This window comes from Vombatus ursinus, unplaced genomic scaffold (genome assembly GCF_900497805.2).
Source record: "Vombatus ursinus unplaced genomic scaffold, bare-nosed wombat genome assembly UNPS02014789.1, whole genome shotgun sequence".
Lineage (NCBI taxonomy): Eukaryota > Metazoa > Chordata > Mammalia > Diprotodontia > Vombatidae > Vombatus > Vombatus ursinus.
In genome coordinates, this window is record NW_020954567.1 from 22,748,907 (window position 1) to 22,775,089 (window position 26,183).

Below are 26,183 nucleotides of genomic sequence, written 5' to 3' on the forward strand. Positions count from 1 at the left end.
TTTGTGACCTTAAATAAGTCACTTAACATCTCTGGGTCTTAGTTTCCTCATCTATAAAACGAGGGAGTTGGACTAGAAGACCACAAAAGGTACCTTCCTGCTCCACATATGTGATCTCTGACTTTCAGTTACTGTGAGGGCCAGTTTTCCCCCTTTTTTTCTTCTTGGGGATTGGTAAAGAACCAACAAGTAAGTTTTTGACTGTAAAAAAGAATATTATTGTAAGAACTGTCCCAGAATAAAATTGGCCCTATTGATTGCCACAAGAGTATTAACAAACACTTCTTATATATAGGAGTTGGCTCTGAGCATAAGCATTTGTTGAATAAATTATGTTCACAAAGTACATTATAAATAGATCATACAGTATATTCTGTGAGCCTTGGTGTTCATCGTCACTGTAATGCATTTTCACAGGTGGAACCTTACACAGTTCACCTATCTCACGACTTAGAACATCAGCTGCAAAATGTCGTTCAGGAGTTGTGCCTAGAAATCCAGCCCCCAGTAAGTATGAGTTCTTTGTGTTTTACTTTAATGCAAGACATTTCATCAGGTGAACCACCATAAGCACATGATGATTTTTATTTCTGAACCCATAGCCTGAAGATCCTAATTATCCAGTCATACTCAATATTGGCAAACTAGCTACCTTTGAACCAGCACAGCGACAGAACCAAGTTGGAGTTGTTCCCTGGTCACCTCCTCAGTCTAACTGGAATCCATGGACTAGTAGCAACATCGATGAAGGCCCTTTGGCTTATGTGAGTACAGTAGGATTTTAGAAAAGAAACTATTGAAGGCTGAGTGTTTCATTGGAAATTAAATCTAAATTTTTATTTTCATTATTTATTTATTTTTGTAAAGCCTTCTAGTGAAGTTATTGCCATTTGTGACCAGTTTCTTTATTGTATTATCCAGGCCACTCCTGAGCAAATAAGCATGGACCTGAAGAATGAACTCATGTACCAGCTAGAACAGGATCATGAGTTACAGGCAGTAAGTCTCCAAATGTGTTTAGATAATGTGGTGATTTGGGCTTTAGAATTTCCGTAAACATCCGTACAAAGTAGTGTGCTTTGCTCTTTATTATAGAGCATCCTGGGAAATTACTGCATTCTAACTTTGGGATTCTTCCCTTTTCTGGGAATTTAACCAACAGGATTAGGTGATAAGGTGTTTCTTCAGCAATATAGAAAGAGTTTTTTATTAGTGAAATTACATGATCTGTCATTCCATTGATTAAATGCTCTAGTTTGTTTTGGGTACCAGCCATTAAGAGAGGATGGGAGTTGTACCAGTCCATGTGTTGATTTAAAACCAAGGGTAAAAGATTATTCAGCCTACCTCGTCTTTTCCTCTTTAGATCCTGCAGGAGAGGGAGATGCTGCCTGTTAAGAAGTTTGAGAATGAAATCTTGAGGGCAATCCATCAAAATTCAGTTGTCATTATTCGTGGTGCCACTGGATGTGGCAAAACTACCCAGGTTCCTCAGTATATTCTGGATGAATGCATTCAAAACAACCGTGCAGCGGAGTGTAACATAGTAGTGACTCAGGTAAGGTAAGCCAAGTGGCGTGTCTCAGTATTAAAATCTAATTAGGGTTCCGGGCAGAGTCTTTCATGTTTGCTTATCTTTAAATGTATGAAAACCTATATGCAGAAATGGACTCACTTTTTGCATGTGGGCCTTGGATCCTATCTGAATATAGAAAATCCTTTTAGGATTAAAAACACTTCAGTTTGTTGAAACCAATCCTCAACTAAGGGAGGGAGATAATTCTTTTTTTACTTGTCCCCATTACACGCAACTTTAAATGCTGAGCCTCTTGCAGCGTGCTTCATTGTCTTGTTAATTGCTTTCATATTAGTATTACTACTAACCATTTCAGAGTATGTTGTTAGATTTGATTGAATGTCCTATGAATTCTAAAAGTGACTTCTTTTCAGGACATTGAGTTAGTAACTGGGAGTACAGGGATAAATAACTAAGTCTTGCTCAACATATTTATATATTCTAATGGTTACCAAAGGTAACCATTGTATTACAAGTAAATGATATAAGGGAGGTATAGATAAGTCCAAAGCCAAAGGAGAGAGATCCCCAGACTATAAGAAATGATGAGGCAAGGTGAAATAGAAAATGCCTCATCAAGAAAGGCATCTAAGTTGGCCCTTGAGGGACTCTTATTTCTTTCCAGTTAAAAAATACTCAATACACAAAGACAATTAAAGCAGTAGTCCCTTTCCCCAAGTTTGTTTTATGTTTGAACAAACAAAATTTAAACAAAAACGTGAAACTTGAGGAAAAAGAATGCTAACTAGGGATCACTCACCCTTTTTGGGCACTTCCAGTGATGAGGTAACCCATTCCAGTTTGGGGCAGTTCTGTCTTGACATTCAGTTGGAATTTGTGTATTTCATCCACTGATTCTGTTTTTGATCCCTGGAGCTATAAAATAAATAGGTATTTGAGGATTGCACAAAAATACTACCCACCTTTTCTCCAGAACAAACATTACTAAGTACTTTCATCCATTACTCGTGTGATATGATATCCAGACACTTCACCATCCTGGTCACTCTAACTAGCTCAAATTCCTGCTGTCCCTCCTAATACATATCAACAAGAAATGATTCCTGATGTCATTTAAAGTAGTGTAAGTACAGTGAAATTATTACTGCAGCATTAGTTTTTGGAAAAGCTGTAATATGTTTGACTTAAGTAGTTGAAAGTCAAATGAGACATGTAGGTCTTTAGGGGGAAAACTTTTTTCTGAGTTTGACAAACACCAATGTGAGCATTTCTATGCACAAACAAAAAAGATATGTGTATTAAACCACAAATCTCTATTGTATACAACTTTTTTATAAAGCCCTAAAGCTAGCCATCCCCTCTGAATTTTTCTTCTGAGCTTATTTTTAAATACTTCATTTATCTCTTTTTTTTTGGCATTATATCTGGAAAACTTAACTAGGAAGACTTGATCCTTCTAGGTCAGGCGCAATTGGACAAATTCTACCAGAGAGAATACTACTTTGTCATCCTGACTTCAGATATCTCAGAGAAATTATTTAAAAGATCAGTGTTCTTAGTAAGGCAGGAATTATCAATATCAGAAAAGGTCTTGCCATAATATCCTTCTATAGTATGAACCATACCTTTGGTTTGAGGGAGTCACATATCCTGATTGTCCTTTTCTTAATTTATGTTGGACCACACTGGGGCCACTCAAAAATTCCATAAACCTCAGTTCTCAATTTCTGCATTTCATATTTGTTCCCTCGTTTATAAATTTAACGGTAAAATGTCATGGCTTATCAAGGACTATTTGTTTGGCATATTCACTGGGATTTCTCATGGAAAAGAATCCTTTGTAACATGAAGCATGGTGCTTTGATTAATGCTAGATGATTTTTGCATTTAAAAAAATGTGTACATCAAAGGGGTTTTTCTCTTGTCCTGTATCTCATTTTCCTTAATATTTCCTGCAGCAAATTTTTAATAGTTCTGAAATACTTAGCAGTTGAAGCAAAGTGATTAAATAAAGTTAATTTTTATTTTGCTTTTTCTTTCTTCAGCCCAGGAGAATCAGTGCTGTTTCTGTGGCAGAACGAGTTTCTTATGAGAGAGGAGAAGAACCTGGGAAGAGCTGTGGCTACAGTGTACGATTTGAGTCTGTGCTTCCCCGGCCTCATGCCAGTATTATGTTCTGTACCGTAGGTCTGTAACAACTCTTTGGAATCTTTAGCTTTGTCTTGCCATTGTCTGATAGTTAAATTGTAGTGTGTGCCCAGGAGATATGGAGAACAATGTCATAGAATAATAAGTTGGAGATGAAAGGAGCCTTAGACATCATCTAGTCCATCCCCCTCACTTTTTTTTTTTTGAGACTTGATGATTGGATCTCACAGGCTGCACGTTCAGTAGCCTTTCTTGAATCTTTGTCCTGTTCTATTTCTTATTGACTGGGACCTGTTAACCTGTCCTTGGGCAGCCTGGTGGTGTACTCCTTCACCCCTCCCCACAGGGCTCACTGCATGGGTGCCAGACTTGGTGTGACCCTAACTGGTCATTTCCTAGCCCAAGTTGATCTGTAACCTCAGCCCTTTCTGGTAGCAGGAATTACAGGCATGTACTACCTATCTCATATCGTTCCTTCACTTGATGAGAAAGCTGGGGCTCAGAGGTGTTGTGCTGCTTGTCTAAGGTCACACAACGGAGGGAATAAGTGACAGCTGGGTTAAACCCAAGGTTTCTGACTCTACAAAATTTTATACTTTACAATACCAAAAGATGTTGGAAATAGTAGTGTCGGTACCGCTGGTTTGGAATTCATCTGGGAATAAAGAATGTATTATTCATTCAAATAACTTGCTGTCATTTTGAGCTAACATTGGGATGGGCTGACTTGAGGTAATGAGTAACTTGGGGTCTTTTTGCAAAGCCTTTGTTGGATCGCCACTTATCAGGTATGTTGTAGAAGGCATCCTTTTTTTAGCTTATAAGTTGACTGACCTCTGAGGTGGTTCCCAGCTCTCATTCTGTTAAATGATTTTTTTACTAGTAGGACATATAATAAACCTATTAATTCTTTCTTAGAGAAAATAAAAATTGAAACTGACTAAATTGGGGCATCCTAGTACTTTTTAATACAAGTTTTCATTTAGACTTTGATTTTTCCAGTTTATATTTTCTTGTCAGTTGAATTTCTGTGCTTTTTGCCCATTTATGTGTTCATAATATTGGTTCAGACACAGGATTGGGAACTACTATTACACATTTAATTTTCCTTAAATGTTGTTAATGTTATCTAATAATAGTTAGCATTTTTATAGTACTTTAAGGTTTGCAAAGCACTGCACGTTATTTTATTTGAGCCTCAAAACAACCCTGTCAGTCAGGTGATATTCCCATTTTAAACTTAAGGAAACTGAACTATTCAGGTTAAGTGACTTGCCTGGTGTCACTCAGCTAGGCTGTGTCTTGGGGGCAGGGGTTGAACATGTGATTCATCTAAAGTTGGTATGCTTTTAAACACCAACCAATGACATTTCAGTTTAATTTATTCTGATTTTTATTTTGAGGTGTACTACTGAGGAAATTAGAAGCAGGCATTCGTGGAATCAGTCATGTAATTGTAGATGAAATTCACGAAAGAGACATTAATGTAAGTAACTTTGAGTCTTTTCCCTCATCCCTAACTTTATCAAAGAAAACAAGACGCTTGAGTAAATGGAGGAGCTGTGGTAGAAATTTCCTCATTTTCTAAAGGTGCATAAAGTATAAGCTGATTTAAAAAAAACCTTTTGATGATGGTCTCTTTCAAAATAGTGTCCTTTGGAAACTATATAGTTCCAAATGCATTATTAGAATATTTTTAGACTTTTGTCTGCAAAGCCTGTCCTTTCGTTCTAATTAAATTTTATTTCTATAACAAAAATTAATGTTTTCTCCTTCCCTTCCTCACTAATATTAAGGGAACAAAGAAAAACTCTTGTAACAAATATACAAATTCCCAAATTGAACATGTTTTAAAATGTCTCTTTCTTCATATTCAGTTCATCTGTTCTCTCTAAATATAGTTCACTAATAGTTCAGTTCATATTCTTTTGACAAATGTTCTCGAGGATGGGCTTGATTTTGAGAGTGTCATTATTAAGTGTAATCATCAAACAGATTACAACCATACACAGAGGATCCACGATTTTATCCGGAATAGGAACTCCTGACATATTACAATTCCTCTCTGGCTTAGTATAAAAATCCTAGTGATTTCTTTGAGGCACAGAGAGGTTGCGTGAACTGCCTGGCGTCACCCAGCTATTATATGTCAGAAGAGGGATTTGAACCCAGATCTTTATGATTCTTAATCCCATTACACCATACACTACCTTTCTACCTCTGTGGTAAATACCATATTTAGCAAAAATTTTCACAGTATGACTAGGAAAGCATTGTTATAGTTATAATAAGGCACAGGGTCGCTCATCTATTTCAGAGTTTTTGCATAAGCCTGATAGATTACATAGAAAAACCAATAGTGATAGTGGGTTTTTTTTTTCTGTTTTCCTTGGAGTCTTAAGACATCTCAAATCTAAGCTATCCCTGTCCACATGAAATATTTGACATAGTTTTTATATAATTTTTCTTCATCATCATTCTTTCAGAATTATGTTCTTCACCTCACAATATCTATTTACTTAATTCAGAAATTCTTAACCTTTCTCAAAATGTTTTTAAAGGCAGACATTTTGAAAGAAGTCTTAAAAGTGAAGGGCTGAGCATTTCAGTGTTTTCTTTGACCTCAACAATTTGATGGCTGCCGTTATAAATATCTTACAAAAATTTTGTGCCGGACAAAAATTCTTAACATTTATCTCCATAAACATATTGGGTGTGTCCTGACTTACGTATTTGTTTGACTTGCCTCTCATTTTGATATTCTTCCAAATCTGCTCATTTTTATGGAGACATGAAATAATACATTCATTATGACATCCTATTCACGATATCACATTGCAACAGAATTGGCCAGCTTTGAAAATACTGTGGCCAGAAGTGAAGTATGTTGCTACATTGCTTTGTTACAAGTCAGTCCTGCAAAACACCAAAAAATTGTTCTTAATTGATTTTGACATCTTGTAACTTTTTTCAAAAAATAATATATATATTCAGTGATAGGAATACTAAGAGACTTAAGTGAGAAGAGTAGCCTAGCTAAATATATTTTGATGTTAAAATTACTGATATGTTCTTTTTCTCCCATTTCTCTCCCCCCTTTTCTGCAGACTGACTTTCTTTTGGTGGTATTAAGGGATGTAGTACAGGCTTATCCTGAAGTACGCATTGTCCTCATGTCTGCTACCATTGACACCAGCATGTTCTGTGAATATTTCTTCAATTGTCCTATCATCGAAGTCTTTGGAAGAACTTACCCAGTTCAAGGTTAGCTACTAAATTGAAAATACAGTGGTGTGGGTGTGGGTGGGTGTGTATAGTATTTTTTAAACCTCTTCATTATATAATGATACCAATAAATTTTTGTTTTTCAGTCTTGTCCAACTCTGTGACCCTATTTAGAGTTTTCTTGGCAAAGATACTGGAGTGGTTTGCCATTTCCTTCTACAGCTCTTTTTACAGATGAGAAAATGAGGCTTGGGTTAAGTGGCTTGCCCAAGATCGCACAGCTAGGAAGTATCTGAGGCCAGAGTTGAACTCAGGAAGAGAAGTCTTCTTGATTCCAGGCCTGACTCTCTATCCACTGTGCCACCTAGTTGCTCTTATACTGGTAAACATTCAAGATAACAGTGTTAAAGGTTAATTACCTTAGCAGTTACAGAGCAATATTTCTGAAATACGTGTTATGGTAGCAGAATTTTGACTTGTGAAATTACTGAGGACCATGTGTGGTCTAATGTCTAAGAACCAGTGGCTTAAGATTCATGAGACCTAGGGCTTAGTCCTGGCTCTGCCTGATTTATTTGTCACTTTGAGCAAGTTGACTAACTTAAAGTTTCAGTTTCTTCATCCATAAAAAGAAGGGATTAGATTAATAGTCTCAACAAATTCCTTATGTCTTACAAAAACTAGAGCTTTCTATTTGTAGAGCAGCATTATCAATTGCAAATTAATGTCCAGCATATGTAAGTAGATGGGCAGGTAGGTGGCAGGATACATAAAGTACCAGGCTTGGAATCAGGAAGATTCCTTTTCTTGAGTTCAAATCCAGCCTCAGACACGTAATAGCTGTGTGACCCTGGGCAAGTCACTTAATCCTGTTCAACTGAGTTCCTTATCTGTAAAATGAGCTAGAGAAGGAAATGGCAAACCACTCCAATATGTATGCCAAGAATACCCCAAATGTGGTCACAAAGAGTTGTACAGAACTGAACAACAAAATACGTAAATAGAGAACACAGTGAAGGAATGAGGCAAAGTGGCAAAGTCTTTTTAGGTTCAAGTGTTTTTCAAACCACTGCTTGGAAGCAGTCATTTAATTCATATAGTAGAGTTAATGTTACACTGATCATAAAATTTCATTTTAAAGATTACAAAAACATTTTCTCACCCCTTCACAACCTTGTGAGATAAATAGTGTAATGAAGGACCCTTGAGTATTTTTCTTTTCTGTTGTTTAGAGGCATAGGTGAAAAGCCTCTGCTCACGTAGTGGTTAGAGATTTTTAACCCAGGTCTTCTAGCTACACAGCTACACAGTCCAATATTCTTTCTACTACACTATCTAGGAGACAATGAGTGGGGAAAATGTGAAGTAATGAAATCTTAAACTATGGTGGTTTTAAAAGATTAGAGTTAATCTGAGAAGCCAAAGATTAAAAGTTACAAAGAAGAATGTATTGGTTAGCTTTGTAGGCATATGGGAATTTGAATTCTGCAACTTGTTGAGAAAATTTAGGTTATACTGCACTGTAAATCACATAGATAACTCTGAACAAAGGTCTTTTAAAAATCTTGTGTTTTTAATATCCCCTTCATTCCTAGTATACACCTTCTTCCTCAGAACCAATGATTTTATAGAAAGAATTAAAAAAAGAGGAGAATGCTTTTGGTTAACAAGTTTTTATGAAGTACTTACTCTGTGTCTCGTATTGTGCTGGCAATACAAAGAAAGCTTTTTTTCAGATAGTCTGTTCCCTGCTATCAAAGAGCTTGCAGTCTGTGGGAAAGACAGCTCTGTAAAAAAAGATAATTCTAGTGCCATCCCTCCTTATCTCCCATTTCCCCTGTTTTATATAGCTTGTTTGTAATATTTGTTTGTTGTTTCCTCTATCAGATTATGTGTTCTTTGAGGGCAAAGACTATCTCTTGCCCCTTTTGGTATCCCTGTCCCTTAGAATAGTGCCTGACACATAGCAAGCACTTAAAAAATATTTATTGCCTGCTGGAAAGATATGTATGGGATATTGAACATGATAAACATAATGGCCCTTACATTTAAACGGCATTACAAGGCCTCATACAACGTGGAATTTTAGGAAGTTAGAGGGCAGGAGATCTGAGAGAATTCTGAGAATGGGAAGTAGTAAAAATGCAGTTGAGAAGATAGTGTCTTTTTGTGAGCTACAACATGGAAGCCTGTGTCATAGTGTAGTTGGAGGAAACAGTGTAAGAAGAGACAGACCAATCATAAGCCTATTACAGTGGTCTAGGCATGAGGTGATAAGAGATCTGTACCATAGTGGAGGCATGATCAGAGGAGACAAGGGCTTGTAGGAGCTGAAATGTGCTGGTAAATGCTTAACAATTAGCCCTCCATGGGCAAATGTGCACAACACACTTTAAAGTTTAATTTTCATTACTGTCATAAGTTTAGACAGTCAACAAAATAATAAATCTAGCCCTGATTTTTCACATTTGGCAATTTCTAAGGTGCAGATGCTCTCACTGAAAATTTAAAGTTAGTTCTTGAAGCCCCTTGGAGCTGACTGCATCCAGAAGATTCTTGGGTGTGAGAGATGTTAGGAAGGTGAAGGTAGAATCAACAGGACTTGGTGGAAGAGGGGTGAGAGAGAGTGAGGCATTGAGAATGACATCCCTTGGTTTTGAACTTGGGTGACTGAGAGGTTGGTGCTGTCTACAAAGCTAGTACATTCAGGAAATGGGAAGGGCTGGGGGAAAAGATAATGAGTACAGTTTTGAACATATTGAGACTATGGGACATTCAGTATGAAAATGTCCAATAAATAAGCAGAGATTCAAGACTGGAAGTCAGGAGACAGATTAGGGCTAGATAAGTATATTTGGGAATCATTCATCAATACCAAATTCTGAGATACCTGGCAATTAGGAAAGTCTCAGAATATTTGACCAACTGAGACGATAAGGATTGCTGTTCAGAATTATTTCCCGCTAGATTGGCAAAGGCAACTCATAAATAACTGAAAAGGATTTCTTTAGTAAATGATTTGGTATCTCTTGAGTGTTTTCCAATGAGTGAAAGGCATAGGTGTTAATTGAAAGTCATTGCTGGTGGGGGTTGGGCGTTACAGACCTTACTGCATAACACAACAGGGTATCCTAGAAATCTTAGTGAAGTTGTAAGCTTTAGCAGCTTAGAAGTGCATTAAGATTTCTCCTTATTTACTTAGAATAGTCAGTAGGGTCACCAAAAAAAAAAAAAACCATGCCCAGGGAGATGAAAATCGAGAAGTTACCATTAAATTGTCTGACATTGAACCAATTTATTGGACTTAGGAACATAGAGTAAGACTGCAGGATATTGAAGGACCATTGAATATGAACATTGCTCACCTATTCCTTCAGACCAGCTTCATTTTGAAAAGTTGATTGGTCATTTTACACTGTAACTGTTTGTTCCTTTAGAGTATTTTTTGGAAGACTGTATTCAGATGACCCAGTTCGTTCCTCCACCAAAGGACAAGAAGAAAAAGGACAAAGATGATGATGGTGGTGATGATGATGATGTAAGTGGATTTTTGTGATTCTCTTTAGGCTTCATACATACCCATACACAGTATTTTTTTCAGTTAAAATCTTCTCTCCAAAAAAAAGAAAAACCTGTGTAACAGATCAATTAAAATAATTTTTTGTCTGTTAGAATCTCAGCATCTTTCAGAGTTGTTTTCCTGGTTCTTCTACTCACTTATCTCATCAGTTCATACAATTCTTACGTTTCTCTGAAACTACCTTCAGTATTTATATACCATAATTTTTTTCAGTCATTTCCCAATTAGTGGAGCACTGACTCCCTTCGTTTATAGCTTTATGTCACTACAAAAAGAGCTACCATAAATGTTTTTGCACATAAAAGTTCTTTTCCTCTTTTTTTTTTGGTATGTAAACCTAGAGGTATCATTGGTGAAAAGGAAAGGTATGTATGTATAGTTTAGTAACTTTGTTTCAAAGTTCCAAGCAGATTTCCGGAAAGGCTGGACCAGTGATTCCTATTTGTAATGTGCTGTAAGCTTTACTTTATCAAAATAACCTTGATCAAGAAATTAGATACTTTTTCAATCATCATTAAACATTTATTGAGTATCTACTACATGCCAGGCACTGTGCTAAGTGTTGGGGATTGGGGAAAATAAAACAGGTACTCCTTTCCCTCAGGGGAATTACAGTCTAGTGGGAAAAACAACATGCAAACAACTAAGTACAAACAAGATAGGGTAAATTAGAGATAATCTCTGAAGAAAGATATTAACATTGAAGTGTGTCAGGAAACGCTTCTTGTAGAAGATTGGATTTCAGCTGAAATTTGAAGGAAGTCAGGAAATAGAGGTGTGGTGAGAGAAAATTTCATGGGGGACAGCCACTGAAAAAATACAGGTAATTGGGAGATGGAGTGTCCTGTTTTCAGAGCAGCACAGAACTCAACATCAGTGGATCACTGTGGTGGGGAGGGGGACATTAAGTGTCAGAAAACCAAAGAGTTAGCAAAGGACCAGGTTGCAAGGGTCTGTAAAAGCTAAATAGGATTTTTTTTCTTTCAGTTTATTATTTATTTATCACACTGTATTTAAATTTTGAGTTCCAGATTCTCTCCTACCCTTACCCCACCCAATGAGAAGGCAAACAATACGGTATCAATGATAACTTGTTGAAATCGTGCAAAACATAGTTCCATATTAGCCAAATCTTCCCCACCCCCCCCCCCCCCAAGGAAAAAAAATAGCAAGAAAAATAAAGTGAGAAAATTATATTTCAGTTTACATTCCAAGTTAGTTCTCTTTTTGGAAGTAGATGGCATTTTTTCATCATGAATCCTTTGGAATTGTCTTGGATCACTGATCAGAATAGCTAGGTCTTCATTACAACATTGCTGTTACTGTGCACAATGATCCGTCAGTTCTTCTTATTTAATTTTGCATCAGTTCATATTAAGTCTTAACATGTTTTACTGAAACTACCCGTGGTCATTTCTTATAGCACAGTAGTACTCCATCACAATGATATACCACAGCTTGTTCAGCCATTCCCCAGCTGATGAGCATCCCTTCGATTTTTGCCACCACAAAAAGAGCTGTTATAAATATTTTTCCTTAAATAGGATTTTATAATTAATCTTGGAGCAAATAGAAAGCCACTGAAGTTTAGGGGGATAGCAGAGTTACTTAAAGTTCACCTTGGCTGCTGAGTACGTGATGGACTAGAATGGGGAGATACTTAAGGAAAGGAGAGCAGAAGATTATGCAGTAATCTACGGGTGAGGTAATAAGGACCTACTCTAGGGTGGTATCTCTGTGGGTAGAGAGAAGAGGAAAGATGTTACAAATAAACTGACAGAACCTGGCAACAAAGTGGATATTTAGGATATGAGTGGGAAGTTGAGGGTCTTTCCTAGGTTTTGTGCCTGGCTGTCTTGAGAGGATGGTAGTTCGTTAAATAGTAATGGGGAAATTTGGAAGAAGGATACTTTAGGGTAAAAGATAATGAGTTCAGTTTTGGAAATGTTAAGTATAAAATATCTATAGGAAATCCTGTTCAAGATGTTGAATAGTCAGTTGGAGATGAAAGACTGGAGGTCATGAAAGGTTAGGACTGAATAAAATCTGAGAATCATCTCCATAGAGATAATTGAACTCAAGGTAACAAATGAGATCACAAAGGGAAACAGTATAGAGAAAAAAGTAGAATTAGGACCAGAGACTTGGGGTACATCTGCAACTAATAGTCATGCATGGTCTAGATGAATAGCCATCCTAGGAAATTGAGAAAGAATGGTCAGACAAGTAGGAAGCAAACCAAGGTAGAGCAGTGTCAGGAAAATCTGAAGAGAAGAAAATAATTGACAGTGTCAAAGGATGCAGACAGGTCAAATAGGATGAAAATCCAGAAGAAGTCATTTTATTTAATAAGGGGTAACTTTGGAGGAACAAGTTTTAATTGGATGATAATGAAGTCTGTAGCTGGACTACAAACACTTAGGAGGAAATTCTGATTGTAGACAAAAAAGAAAGGATGTAAGACAATAGCTAGTAGTTCATAATTATAAACATTAGAGAAAGAAATGATTCCGTGAAAAAAGCCTCAAAGGGGAATATATTTCACTTGGTAGAAGGAAGTCATAGTTAGACATTTCAGAATCTAAAAGAATTTTTGTGTGACATTCTAGAAAAATCAGAATCAACCACCAGGTAAAGAGAACTGATTATAAATATTCCTCACTCTCACAGGAAGTGTTTAAATCAGGGGTGGGAAACCTGGGGCCTCAAGGCCACATGTGGCCCTCAAGATCCTCATGTGTGGCCTTTTAACTGAGTCCAAGTTTTACAGAACAAATCCTTTATTAAGGGCATTTGTTCTGTGATGGCCACATGTGGTCTTGAGGCCCCAGGTTCCCCACCCCTGGTATGAATCATTGTCCTTCAAACTAGCTTAGGTTTGAAAGATCAAAAAGATCTAAGAGTCCTCAAAAATGAGTCTTAAAATTGAAGGGGAAAAAAAGTAATGGCTATAGTCAGATGGGCATAATTTACTAGTTAGATTATGTTGCCCCATCATTTTGATAACTGCTAATTCTAGGAAAAGGACAGTGCTGTATTGATAAATTATAATTTTGGGAAAAAAAAACATATCTTTCAGGCAAACTGTAACCTAATCTGCAGTGATGAATATGGTCCAGAAACAAAGCGTTGCATGGCGCAGATGAATGAGAAGGAAACTCCATTTGAACTTATTGAGGCACTTCTGAAGTACATTGAGACACTTAATGTTCCTGGAGCAGTGCTGGTTTTCCTTCCTGGCTGGAACTTGATATATACTATGCAGAAGCATTTAGAAATGAATCCCCATTTTGGTATGGCTGTCTTAATTTTTCACTTGTCTCACAGTAGAGAAGTATGTGTGTGCCTGTGTTTCAGACAGTGTAGGGAAAGTCATTGGGAACTGAATGTGGAAAAGACGGAGTTGGAATTGTAGACTGAAGTTCAGCGTGTATGAAAATGCAGGTAGTAGGAGAGGAAATTTAAATCAAATTCTTGGTTTCGATTCAGTGTCTCCTATTTATGTTTTAGGAAGCCACCGGTATCGGATTCTGCCCCTGCATTCTCAGATTCCTAGAGAAGAACAGCGAAAAGTATTTGATCCAGTACCAACTGGAGTAACCAAGGTAGAAATCGAATAATAAAATTGACGGCATACAGTTTATAATAAATATAATAATAAAAGTAATTATATACTTTAGGCTCTTCATCTTTTACAAACTTTTGTTGTGGTCCCCTTTCAGCTGTCTTCGCTAATTTATTCTTCACAAATAGTCTTACTAGGTATTAGTATTATTTTTATTACATTATCCATCCCTGAATTTTGTTGCTATGTAATATTGCCTAATAAGACTATTTTGATGGCTATGTGAAGGATAAAATGGAGTATTTTAAAGCACCTTGCAAATATTAAAGCATTTTATAAATGTTTATTATTTTCAAACTATTACTTGTTTCCCAAATTCAAATTAATATTTTCAGCTTTCATGTGTTTTTTTTTTTTAAGACTTTCCTCTATGTCTGGAATGTACTTCCTCATCTTTTTCAGAATTCTTTTCCTTGAGGCTCAGATCAGATGCTATTTTTTTCTCCAAAGCTTTCTCTTATTTCCCACAACTGCGTATCCTAGAATGCTTTGAATTTATTTTCTCTATCACGCTGAATCTTGTTTTATATTTCATTATTTGTTGTTTATTCTGATAGAATATTGCCTCTTTTCAAGACTCTTACCCAAGTATCTAACAAAATAATGTGCTCTTGGTAGGTTCTTAATGTTTATTGAATCAAAATCCATTTAACTCTTTTCCTTCACAGGTTATTTTGTCCACAAATATTGCTGAGACCAGCATTACCATTAATGATGTTGTTTATGTTGTTGACTCCTGCAAGTGAGTTCCTAATGTATTGCTTTTGTCCTGAAGACAAATTTATATGTCTAGAACACAGGTCAATAATCTTCCATTTAGTTTATCATACAGGTCTTAGCTGTATTGCCACTGTAGGATCCTAAGTCTTTGACAGGCAGATTTCCCATTATGATTCCTAATTTGTCTCTGAGCAGTATGTTATAGTGGGTATGTAAAAGCGTTTGTTTCTAATGGCTTTAGCCTATAGATCTATAGGAAATGGGGTTTGGTGTTAAAGGGTACTGGAGAAATAAAGGGTTAATTTCTAATTCTCTCTTGGATTAGTTAAGGAATTATAAATAATGGCATCCTGTATAATTGTGGTTATTTGGACATCACCTTGAATGACTTAACCACAAATAAATAATGTGGTAATGTTTTGAAAACTAGTGTTTCCAACTTCCGGTTATTTCTCATCTTTAGGCAAAAAGTGAAACTGTTCACTGCACACAACAATATGACCAACTATGCTACAGTATGGGCATCCAGAACAAATCTTGAACAACGGAAGGGACGAGCTGGTCGTGTTCGACCTGGCTTCTGTTTTCATCTCTGTAGCAGAGCTCGTTATGATAGGTAAAGCCATATGTTATATGTATTTAGGAGAATTCCAGTTTATTTTAATACCTGAAAATTTAATGTTTCTGTGAGATATTGAAAGCACTTCATTAAGAATGTGTTGTAAGATACTAAAAAATTGAAAAGGAACATCTGACATATTGAATGATAACAAGTGAGACGATTAAAAAGTGTTTTTCACAATAAAACTTACATGAGTTATATAAAAGTATGTTGTAAACTAAACTGCTGTACAAATGTGAGGTTTTTTAAAAAATCAGGATCCACAAGTTCTATGATAGCAGCTACTGATTTAATAGGGTATTTTAGTATTTTAAAATTAATTGATAGCTTATTTTTACACCACCTACATTTCCTAATATAACATTCTAACCAACCCTTCGAGTGCTATTCCTTATACTAAAGAATAAAAAAAAAGAAATGATTCAGCAAATCTTACCTGTACATCACCCAGGTCTAACATTTTGTGTAGTTACACATCCATAGTCTCCCACAAAGAGAGGGAGATGCATTCTGATAACTCTTGGGATTAGACTTCATTAAAATTTGGCAGCACCTCATTTTCTTGTTAAAAATAAACATTTATGTCTTTTGTTTTTGTCACCTATGTTTCCTGCTGTAATCCTTTTTTCTCTTCCCTTATTCCAAAAGATACAAATTGTGATAATTAAAAAAAAAAAAAAAGACATAATTCAGCAAAATTTTAAAAATCTGACGTAATATGGAGTGTTTTACACCTGTGGATCTCCATCTCTGCAAAGGAGCAGGGGAGGTCTCTTTGTTTTCTTTAGGGACAAGCTTAGCTATATTTTGTATCATTCAATTAATACTCTGTAATACTTAACATTCACATGTGCTTACTATGTGCCAGGCACTGTGCTAAGCACTTTACAGATATCTTATTTGCTCCTCAAATTTGTTACCTCCTTGGGAGGTAAGGAAACTGAGATAAACATATTAAGTTAGGGTCACAGACTAGTGTCTGAGGCTGGATTTGAACTCAGGTGTTCCTGACTCCAGGCCTTGCACTCTATCCATTGTACCACCTAGCTACAATTCTGATTGTTTTGCTGTTGTACTTTCCACTTAAATTATAGGCATTATGTATATTGTCTTCCTAGTTCTGGCTTGCTTTACTTTGTATTAACTTCATTTATCATTTCTTAAAGCATTGTAATACTTCATTCATTATATTTATCTACCACTTTATGTAGGCATTTCCTAATTAGTGGACATCTACTTTTTTTAGTTCTGTCTTATACAATGAAAAGAATATAAGTATTTCTTACATATGGAGCTTTTTTTTTTTTTTTAATTTTCTTAGGGTATGGTCCTACTAGCACTTCCACTGAGGAAAAGGTCATTCGGTTTAGTGATTTTGGGGAGTATAACTCTAAATTGTAGTGCTGCTTTTCCAGGGAAATTTTGATTACCTGTCAGTTGGAAATACCATCTTTGAATATTTGAACATCAGATATGAGGTAGACTTGCTGCATTTGACCTGGGGGGGGAAATGGAACTTTTCTTATTTCTTGTTTTCAAATGACAGTGACTCTAGTTTCTTAAAGCCCATACCAGCAGAACACAGGCTCTGACAGCTCTTACCAGGTTCAAAAATCATTTGAGTAAGGGTTTGATTAAAGATTTTGTGCTTATCTCTTATCTTTTGATCAGCCTAACTTTACCAGAAGGTTGATCATTCAGTGATTTATTTTTTTTTAGTTACAGCAACTCATAAAAGTCTGTTAAAGCATGACAAGGAATTGCAGGTTTTCTAGTATATAGTAAACATAATGATAAAACATATGAGATTTTAAGATAATTTAGGATTTTCAGTTACTTATCAGAATGAGTTTACTTAAAATGTCAGCAGTTGTTTAGCGGTTTTGAAAATCACCTTTCCAGCTATTTTTTTTTAAGAGTATCTTTCTAATAATTTAAGACTGTGGGAGTAGAAACTGGAGATGTCAATATAGTTCAGAAGGTTTGGTATTTATATAATTCTTTTAACCCCAAGGATGTCTCTGGAACCCCATCATATTTCACCGAGCAAAGCTTGAAAATAAACCTCACTGCTTCTACATCTCTTACATGTAGCTTTCTGCTGTTGTAATTAAAGGCGTTAGGAGTTGACCTGAAGCTCTGATGATTCTTGAATGAGAACTTTTACTGGAAAAGCCAGTGAATCATTTTAGTTGTTTGGGGTGGTGACTGTAACACACATGACGAACCCATCGCCCTAGAGGATAACAATAAAATGCCAGTTAAGGGGTGAAGAGAAGGTGGCTAATTTTAAAGTTGTAAGAGGGCCCTTTCTCCCAAGGTGTTGACCACATATAGATGTAAAGTTAATGGTTAATTTTTGTATTTCTCCTAGACTTGAAACTCACATGACCCCTGAAATGTTCCGAACACCACTGCATGAAATTGCTTTGAGTATCAAACTGCTTCGTTTAGGAGGAATCGGTCAGTTCTTGGCCAAAGCAATTGAACCGCCGCCTTTGGATGCTGTGATTGAAGCCGAGCACACCCTCAGAGGTATCGGTATCTATTCTTGTTAGTTGGTCGTTTCATGTTAGCCAGTAACTTTGGAAAGTATTAATGGTAAAAGTTTGCAGGGCACTCATTACTCTGTAGAACCAACAGTCCTAAGCCATTCTGGCCTGTGTTTGGTATGAATAGTTGTAAGTACTATAATGTCAAAAATTAAGCATGCATCAAGTATAGTAAAGGAATTTCACTTTGGAGAACAAGTACTAGAATATGGACTACTTGCATAAAAGTTTAATAAAGTATTCATTCTGTTTGGTAAGTATCTAATAGGTTGATGAATGAAGAAATTTTAACTTGTTTTTCTAGAAAATACTAACCTAGCTTTTTGTTCTGCATAGCAGAATTTGTGTCTTGCTTCATTAAAGTTTACTCATTTTATTCCTGCTGACAAAAATATCTTCCCTACAGAGCTTGATGCACTGGATGCTAATGATGAGTTGACACCTCTTGGAAGGATCCTGGCTAAACTCCCAATTGAGCCCCGCCTTGGCAAGATGATGATAATGGGTTGTATTTTCTAGTAAGTATTTCTATTCTGTCACTGTTAATTAAATGGAAAATAGGTTAGAGGATGCCTTGGAAGGGGGTAAGGGGGTGGTGAGGAAGAATAATTGGACACAGTTACATGGCTTATAAGGGCAAATAAAGCTATATCATATTCATAAGTGGGCTGTACTGATAGGTTTGGGTTTTGTTTTTTTTTTAAATATTCAGTAAGTGGGGAAAAATGAATGATTGCAATTGGAGCTGAATTATTTGAGTTAGAGAGAATGTAGCTGCCCCAAGAAAAAAAAAGAATACTAAATATTCCAGAAGAATAGTTAATCTGTCAGTAAATGTTAAATACCTACTATGTTTCAGGCACTGTGGGAGTTTACACTCTAATAGGAAAAGACAGTATACAAAAGTTAAAAGAGGGGACAGGGTTAATTCATCTGATGGCATGGTAGAGAAGGCAGAGATAGCCCAGAGTAATGCAGCCTGCTGAGAAATGAGATGATCTGACCTAGGCTCCCTTCTTAAATGGAAGGTTTTAATTCATAGTTCCACCCTCCAGTCAGAGGCACTGAGGGTGGTGATGAAGTGGAGTAGTCCCAAGGCTGATGGGATATTGTAGGTTGATGAGGTTTTCCTAAGGCCTGGTGGAGAAGGGAAAGATGGCCCAGAATTGTGCCGCCCGAAGGGAAATGAGGTGTAGAGATGTCATTCAGAAATTATATGTATCAAAAAGAGGTTGTGTTGAAGTGGTATGGTAGGTCCATTTTGCTTAAGAGGTGAAATGAAAAAGGAAAGCTGTAATGTTCAGTAATATCTCATTGCCTTTTACATATTGCCTTACATTATCTTATTTGAGCTTGACAACAGTGGGTTTTGGGAGGGATAGTACAATAATTTTAAGTGTTATGTGGAAAAATTGTGGCCACTGATAAAAGGGAGCTTCCATGTACCCATTTTTGTTAGGTCTGTTATGGCTGCTGACAACAAGGCTCCCAACCAATTCTCTCTCTGCTTCATTTTAGCGTGGGTGATGCCGTGTGTACCATTTCTGCTGCCACTTGCTTCCCAGAGCCTTTTATCAGTGAAGGCAAGCGCTTGGGTTATGTCCACCGCAATTTTGCTGGAAATAGGTTTTCAGATCACGTGGCCCTTTTGTCAGTGTTCCAAGCCTGGGACGATGCCAGGTATGTTTCTGAATGACATCAAATGAGAGAACCATGCATGCAAAGGGTTTTAGAAGAGTGTCTTAAAACTTATGTTGTGAGAACTTAATAATGTTCCACTTTCACATCCTACTGAGTCTTTTTTTCCCCTTTTAGAATGGGTGGAGAAGAGGCAGAGATCCGCTTTTGTGAACACAAAAGACTCAATATGGCCACACTCAGAATGACTTGGGAAGCAAAAGTTCAGCTCAAAGAAATTCTGGTTAATTCTGGGTTTCCAGAAGGTAAGACTAAGACTCATAAATTCCTAAGATAAATAATCGGGTGATTATGTGTATGACTTAACAGGGCCCTCTGTGCCTTCAGGCTTGGTTGCTTCTCAGAACTGTTTTGAACTCAGTGCCAGTGTTCACAGTCCTGCTCCCCTGACATAGTGAAAGTAAGCGTTGAAAGACCACTGCAATAATTGCAATATTCTTACCTGTGACTACCTTTTCTGAGGAACATTGGATATGATACTCAGAAACTTGAGTGCAAACAAATTTAACTCATTTTTTTAGCAGTGATCCAAGAAAAAGTGATCGGCTTGTCCTCTGCCAAGTTTTAGACTTATTGAAATACTATTACTATTAAATTTTAAATGACTTCAGATATACAGACAAGTTCTCAGCTGGCATGAATTAGCACAGTATTATAATAGTTTATGTTGCCAAAAAAAATAGCACCCACCTCACCCCCAAAGTGAGTTGGACCTGAGCTTTTATACTCTTAACTCTGCAGAATGAACATTTCATTGAATAGTTACCATGATCTCACTATATTCAGTCCTGATTTCTGGGGAAGATACAAAATAAACAAAATGGCTCCTTTCCACCCCCATGAAATTTACAGTCTAATAATAATAATTCAGATAATTCTAATAATTCAAAAGTGAGATCCAAAGTGCTTGTGAGCTATTCAGTGAAAGAAAGATGATTGCTGGCTAGTGAGATTGAGGCTCTTTTCTCTCTAAATACTTTGTCTTGATTGAAAAAAAGTTCTCTTAATGCCATTGAATTGTTTATTTTTAATCTAATAAACCAAAATATAGTTTGCATATGTTGTGACACTCAGTATTTTCTGTATCTGGTTTTAAAAGAGCCTTGTTCTGAAGAGACCTTTAAAAAGATAATAGTTTTCCAAAAGATCTACTGAGAGTTATTATTTAATAGAAAAGAAGGTATCTTATTTGATTGGTGGCAAAGCAAATGGGAAATATTTTGGATTTTAAGAAGATGGTTTATTAGGTCATGCTAAGGAGCTTTTTAAGCACTAGCTAACTTCCTGGCCTTGAATTTTCATAATTGCTTTTCAGAATCAGGGTTAATCATATTCATTAAGTCTAAGATAGGTGAAATCAGTACAGAATCATCTATTCTGAAAGTCAGATCAACTTGTTTCTTCAGCTGTGGTTTTCATGGTACAAACTTAGCTCTTGTTCTGAGAATGGAAGGGATCATTTTGCCAACTGACATCTGAAGAGAGAAGGAAAGGGAACAAGCATTTATTAAGTGCCTTTTAGATGCCAGGTGCTGTGCTAAAAGCTTATAAATATTATTTCATGTGCTCTAAGAGCAGAGGCCTTTTAAATTAATGATAGGTGATAAAATACAGGACCTAACACTTTTAAAAACTTTCAAAAATTAATAAGCATTTATTTTTTCAAGACTTCATTTTAAATTAGCTTATAATTCAATGCCTGGCAATAAAGAAACTTGTCTAAATGACATCAGTGAACATTGTCCAAAGTCTCTTGAATACTTTGGATGACAACATAAATATATGGGGAAATAGCCAACTTTCTCATCCCTCCTCCCCTCCCATTTTTTTCTGCAGAATGTCTGATGACACAAGTATTTAATAACACGGGACCAGATAACAATTTGGATGTTGTCATCTCTCTTCTGGCCTTTGGTGTGTACCCTAATGTCTGCTATCATAAGGAAAAGAGGAAAATTCTCACCACTGAGGGGCGAAACGCACTTATCCACAAGTCATCTGTTAACTGCCCCTTTAGCAGCCAGGACATGAAGTACCCATCTCCTTTCTTTGTGTTTGGAGAAAAGGTAAGAAAAGGGCATTTTCTAAATGTTTCTGTTAACAGGCTTCATTTTGGTCTATTGAATTATTAATTCCTAGCATGTTGAATTGCTTAGCACCTCTAATCAAAACCGTTCCCTTCTCCATCTGCAGATCCGCACTCGAGCCATCTCTGCCAAAGGCATGACCTTAGTGACCCCCCTACAGCTGCTCCTGTTTGCTTCTAAGAAGGTCCAATCAGATGGGGAGATTGTGTTGGTTGATGACTGGTATGACTTTTCAGGATTGTATCAAGTCTTAGCTAAATGTTTATATAGTTTAGGGCTGGTAAGAGGATGCCTCAGATTTGATTGAAAAAAGCCACTAACATCAGTCTAAAGCAAAATTCACAATCTGCTGCTTGATAAATTGCTCCAGAATGCTATTTTATTGAGATTACTAAAGTTTTTTTTTTACAATATAGCACAGCTTTTATAGTATGCTTTTTTCAGTAGTAATAATTCATAGTAATATAACATCCTTCTAGCAATGAAGTAGTTGAAACACATTCTTGTGTTTGCCCCCCACCCCTCAACTCCCCTTCTAAGAGGGAAAAGTAGATATGTAGTTGTCAACCATTAATAAATGGAGCTTTGGGATCCCCTTCTAAAGCTTCTCAAGTTCATGAATGTGGATGGCATTGAAAAATGATAAAACATGGTCCCTTAAGCCTGTTTTTCCAACAAAATGGTGGGCACAAGATCCAGCCCCTTTCCTTTAGTGGTAAAAAGGCTCTGGAGGAGGTGCAGGTGCACATGCATGCTCACATGCACACTCCAAAACACTGAGAGAGGGTGTACCAAAAGTCTTAGTATCACTCTTGGCTAGTTAGAATAAGGTGGCATAAAGGGGAGTGAAAATCCAGGTTTTTTCTGGCCTTTTTTCTAACATTTAAAATTTTCATTACAAATTTAATTTAGGATCAGACTACAGATGTCCCATGAGGCTGCCGCTTGCATAACTGCCCTTCGAGCAGCCATGGAGGCTCTGGTTGTTGAAGTAACCAAAGAGCCTGAAATAATCAGCAATTTGGATCCCTCAAATGAGCGTATGCTAAACATGATTCGGCAAATCTCTAGGCCTTCAGCTGCTGGTATTAGTCTCATGATTGGCAATGCACGGTAAGTTCTATGTTTTTCTCTTTTAAGATAATGACAAGTATCAAATAAGAGTCACAAAAGTTCCCAATGTGCCATTTATTAAAATCATCTAGTTTTATCACTAAACACCCTGCCACTCACCTCTGAAGAGATTTGAGGCCCAGAGGGGTTAAATTGATTAGTAACTGGGTGAGGACTAAAACCCCAGACATTTGGGAAGATGTCCTGTACTTACTGTATGCTATTACTGTACAAAGTGAAAGTAAATCACATTGTTTTCTCAATTGGTAGGCATTAGGATTAATCAAAAATGTTTCTTTAAATCTTTAAAGGGATTCTATATTTTTAATCCAGGGCTTTTGTTCTGTATTTTGGCTAAAGAACAGTTACCGTGTACATCTTAAAGGGTAACTTGAGATCAATATGTGAATGTGCTTTTGTAAATTAAAGAATGCTATGTGAAGACTTAAAAGATTTGTCAGAAAGACTTTGCAGTTAGATAGGACCTGCCAGAGCTTTTGCTCTGTTGGCACAGTATTATAGAGAAGTCATCACAGTGATACAGCAAATGAAATTGTTTATGAAGTGCTATTTAACATGAACAGAAGGGTAGACTATAACAAACATTTAGTAAGTGTTGTGCTCAGAACACAAGATACAAAGCATTTGTAGGGATACACCTAATTGGTGTATTGGACAAAATATTCTGTCAACAGTATGAAGGAAGGATTTGGGGGCGGGGAGGGGGGGAGGCAGGATAACTTCACTGTTAAGAGGCAATTATAATAGTCTAAGTAAATCATAAAGAATGTAGCATGATGAGGATAGGCACCAAAGCAGGATATCAACTTCACGTGATTTGGGAAGGTGGAATTGACCAAAATTATTGGATATTTGAAGTAAAATGGAGAAATTAAAGATCACCTACCTTCAGTATGTGCAATCATAGAGTAAATTACATGGTGCTACAGACAAATCACACAGCAAGCAACAGGTTTAGAGGGAAGGGTGAACTTGGTTGTATAGGTCAGGATTCAAAATGTACATGGAGTTATTTGTAAATAGTTGAAGCTGGTGTGAGTGAATCGGATTGCCAAAGGAGAGAAGGCTAAGTGATCACACCCTTAATGGAACCACCCACTTTAGAGGTCAGGAAGCAGATGAGGAGAGAAGTAAACTAGAAGAGCGGGGCAGCTAGGTGGTGCAGTGGATAGAGCACCTGCCCTGAAGTCAGGAGGACCTGAGTTCAAATTCGGCCTTAGACCAAGCACTTGACACTTACTAACTGTGTGATCCTGGGCAAGTCACTTAACCCCCATTGCCTAAAAAAACAAAAAACAAAACTAGAAGAATGATGTCTCTGAAGGTTAAGGAAGTAGAAGGGAGAGCAAAAGAGTGGTTAGAGGCATCAGTGAAAATGAGAACTAGTTAAAAGTCATTGAATTTGCCTGCTGGAGATCATTGGTGTCTTTTTAAAGAGCAGTTTCTGTTGAGTGGTGGGGCCCAAGCTAGATTGAAAAGGGGCTTAGGAGAGGGTGAGCATTGAGGTGTGAGAAACAGGGATAGGAACAAGGCAGGTGGGACTGTAGCTGGAGCATTCAGAGGGATAAGGGGAAGAATTTTTTAGGATTGAAACTTGAATATGGTTTTAGGCACCTGAGAAAGGTGGACAGGAATGGGATTTAGGGCTTGGGGATTAGCCTGAATGAATTGTAAAGATCTCTTTTGCTCGAGGAAAAAGTGGGGAGAGGGTGATGATGCTGAAAAAGGTTTGAGGATGGGGTTTGGGGGTAACTAGCCTCAGATATCAGATGACTTTATAAAAATCCATTTAGAAACTGTTGAATTACCTGAGTTCAAATGTGGCCTCAGACACTTGACACTTACTAGCTGTGTGACTCTGGGCAAGTCACTTAACCCCAATTGCCTCACAAAAAGCAAAAAAAAAAAATTGTCAAATTAAGTAGCTAGCAAGTTAGTGTTAATATTTTTGTGGTATCAAACAGGTGAATGCAATAAATTTAACTTGCATTTTTTGATTCATTATTCTAACACTGAAGCATATATTGTGTGATCTAGTTGCTTGTTTTTATAGGCAACAGAAAAAGTTGATTTGAATTGTAGCTTTATTACTAGCTTTTAGATATTGATCCCAATCTCTATTGAGAAAGTGCTACAATTTGAGCTTACAATTTCACAGTGCAAAACATTTAAAAAAGGAACAAGTTACTGAAAAACTAATCATTGCTTCTTAGTCCAGTAGCCAGTTATTAATTTTTTCCTTGCATTTTAAAACTTTTCTCCAATGGCCCCTTCCAGAATGTGTGCCTACATACTCAAGTCTGAATCTTAACAAAAAGAAAAAAGCCTTCTGGCTGATCTAGTTACTGTACCACCTCTCTTCTTGATAATGAGTAACAAGATTGAATACTTTGTTGCTATGTGCATTTGGCTTTTTTCCAGCAAAAAATATTATTTGCCCATATTCGTTGCTTGCCAATAATGCATTGACAAGTAGGCACAGCAGGAGGTTTCAGTGAACTGAAGAGAAAATAATATTAATGGTTTTTTTTCTAGTAGTAATTTTTGCCTTGTTAGTGTATTTTAAATTAAAAAAAAAACTTAATCACTAATTGAATTAGTTTGACCATATTGGATCCTATCTCTGTTTATATCTCTGTATTTGTTAAAATTGTGTTTTCCTTTCCTAGGTATGGAGATGGTCCTCGCCCACCCAAGATGGCTAGATATGACAATGGAGGTGGATTCAGAGGTCGAGGTGGTCAGCGAGGTTCTGGCTATCAAGGTGGAGGATATAGTGGGAGAGGATACGGTGGGGGCACTAATTCTTACCAAGGAGGGTATGGAAGTGGAGGAGGATACAGAGGCTCAGGTGGTGGTTATAGAGGATCTGGAGGAGGCTACAGTGGAGGAATGGGTGGAGGAGGATATAGAGGGTCTGGGGGATTCCCTCGAGGAGGAAACAGAGGTGGTTATGGTATGGGTTTTGGAAGTGGCTTTTGAGGAAATAATCAACTGCTTTCAGAGCTCTCTTCATCTCCCAAGTAGTCAATACTAAAATATGCATGTTACATTTTTTCAAGAGATTTGTTTGCTGCCATTAAGGCTAAAATCTATTTTCCACTCACTGTGTTGTTCAATGTAGTTTAAAGAAAACTAAGTATGTAGGTATATTGGTGATTTTGTTTATTATGTAAAATATTGATGATCTCCTATTACAGAGTACCACAGTTTGTATTATTTTGTTCTTAATAAAGTAAGTTTTGTTTTTTGAAA

General features: G+C 36.8%; 1 protein-coding gene across 2 annotated transcripts in view; it reads left to right on the forward strand.

Annotated features, from left to right (window-relative positions):
- The window catches only part of DHX9 (DExH-box helicase 9), a 39,856-nt gene extending 13,673 nt beyond the window's left edge, over nt 1-26,183 (forward strand). For both annotated transcript variants that reach the window (XM_027868404.1, XM_027868405.1), the window contains 20 exons: nt 418-507; nt 603-764; nt 922-999; nt 1,367-1,558; nt 3,583-3,724; nt 5,089-5,171; nt 6,793-6,949; nt 10,348-10,448; nt 13,570-13,783; nt 14,001-14,095; nt 14,784-14,857; nt 15,299-15,451; nt 17,832-17,992; nt 18,416-18,527; nt 19,528-19,689; nt 19,825-19,952; nt 21,544-21,773; nt 21,901-22,016; nt 22,707-22,907; nt 25,598-26,183. In XM_027868404.1, coding sequence (XP_027724205.1) covers nt 418-507; nt 603-764; nt 922-999; nt 1,367-1,558; nt 3,583-3,724; nt 5,089-5,171; nt 6,793-6,949; nt 10,348-10,448; nt 13,570-13,783; nt 14,001-14,095; nt 14,784-14,857; nt 15,299-15,451; nt 17,832-17,992; nt 18,416-18,527; nt 19,528-19,689; nt 19,825-19,952; nt 21,544-21,773; nt 21,901-22,016; nt 22,707-22,907; nt 25,598-25,910 — 2,964 coding nt within the window. In that variant the 3' untranslated portion in view covers nt 25,911-26,183. The remainder of the gene's footprint in view (nt 1-417; nt 508-602; nt 765-921; nt 1,000-1,366; nt 1,559-3,582; nt 3,725-5,088; nt 5,172-6,792; nt 6,950-10,347; nt 10,449-13,569; nt 13,784-14,000; nt 14,096-14,783; nt 14,858-15,298; nt 15,452-17,831; nt 17,993-18,415; nt 18,528-19,527; nt 19,690-19,824; nt 19,953-21,543; nt 21,774-21,900; nt 22,017-22,706; nt 22,908-25,597) is intronic.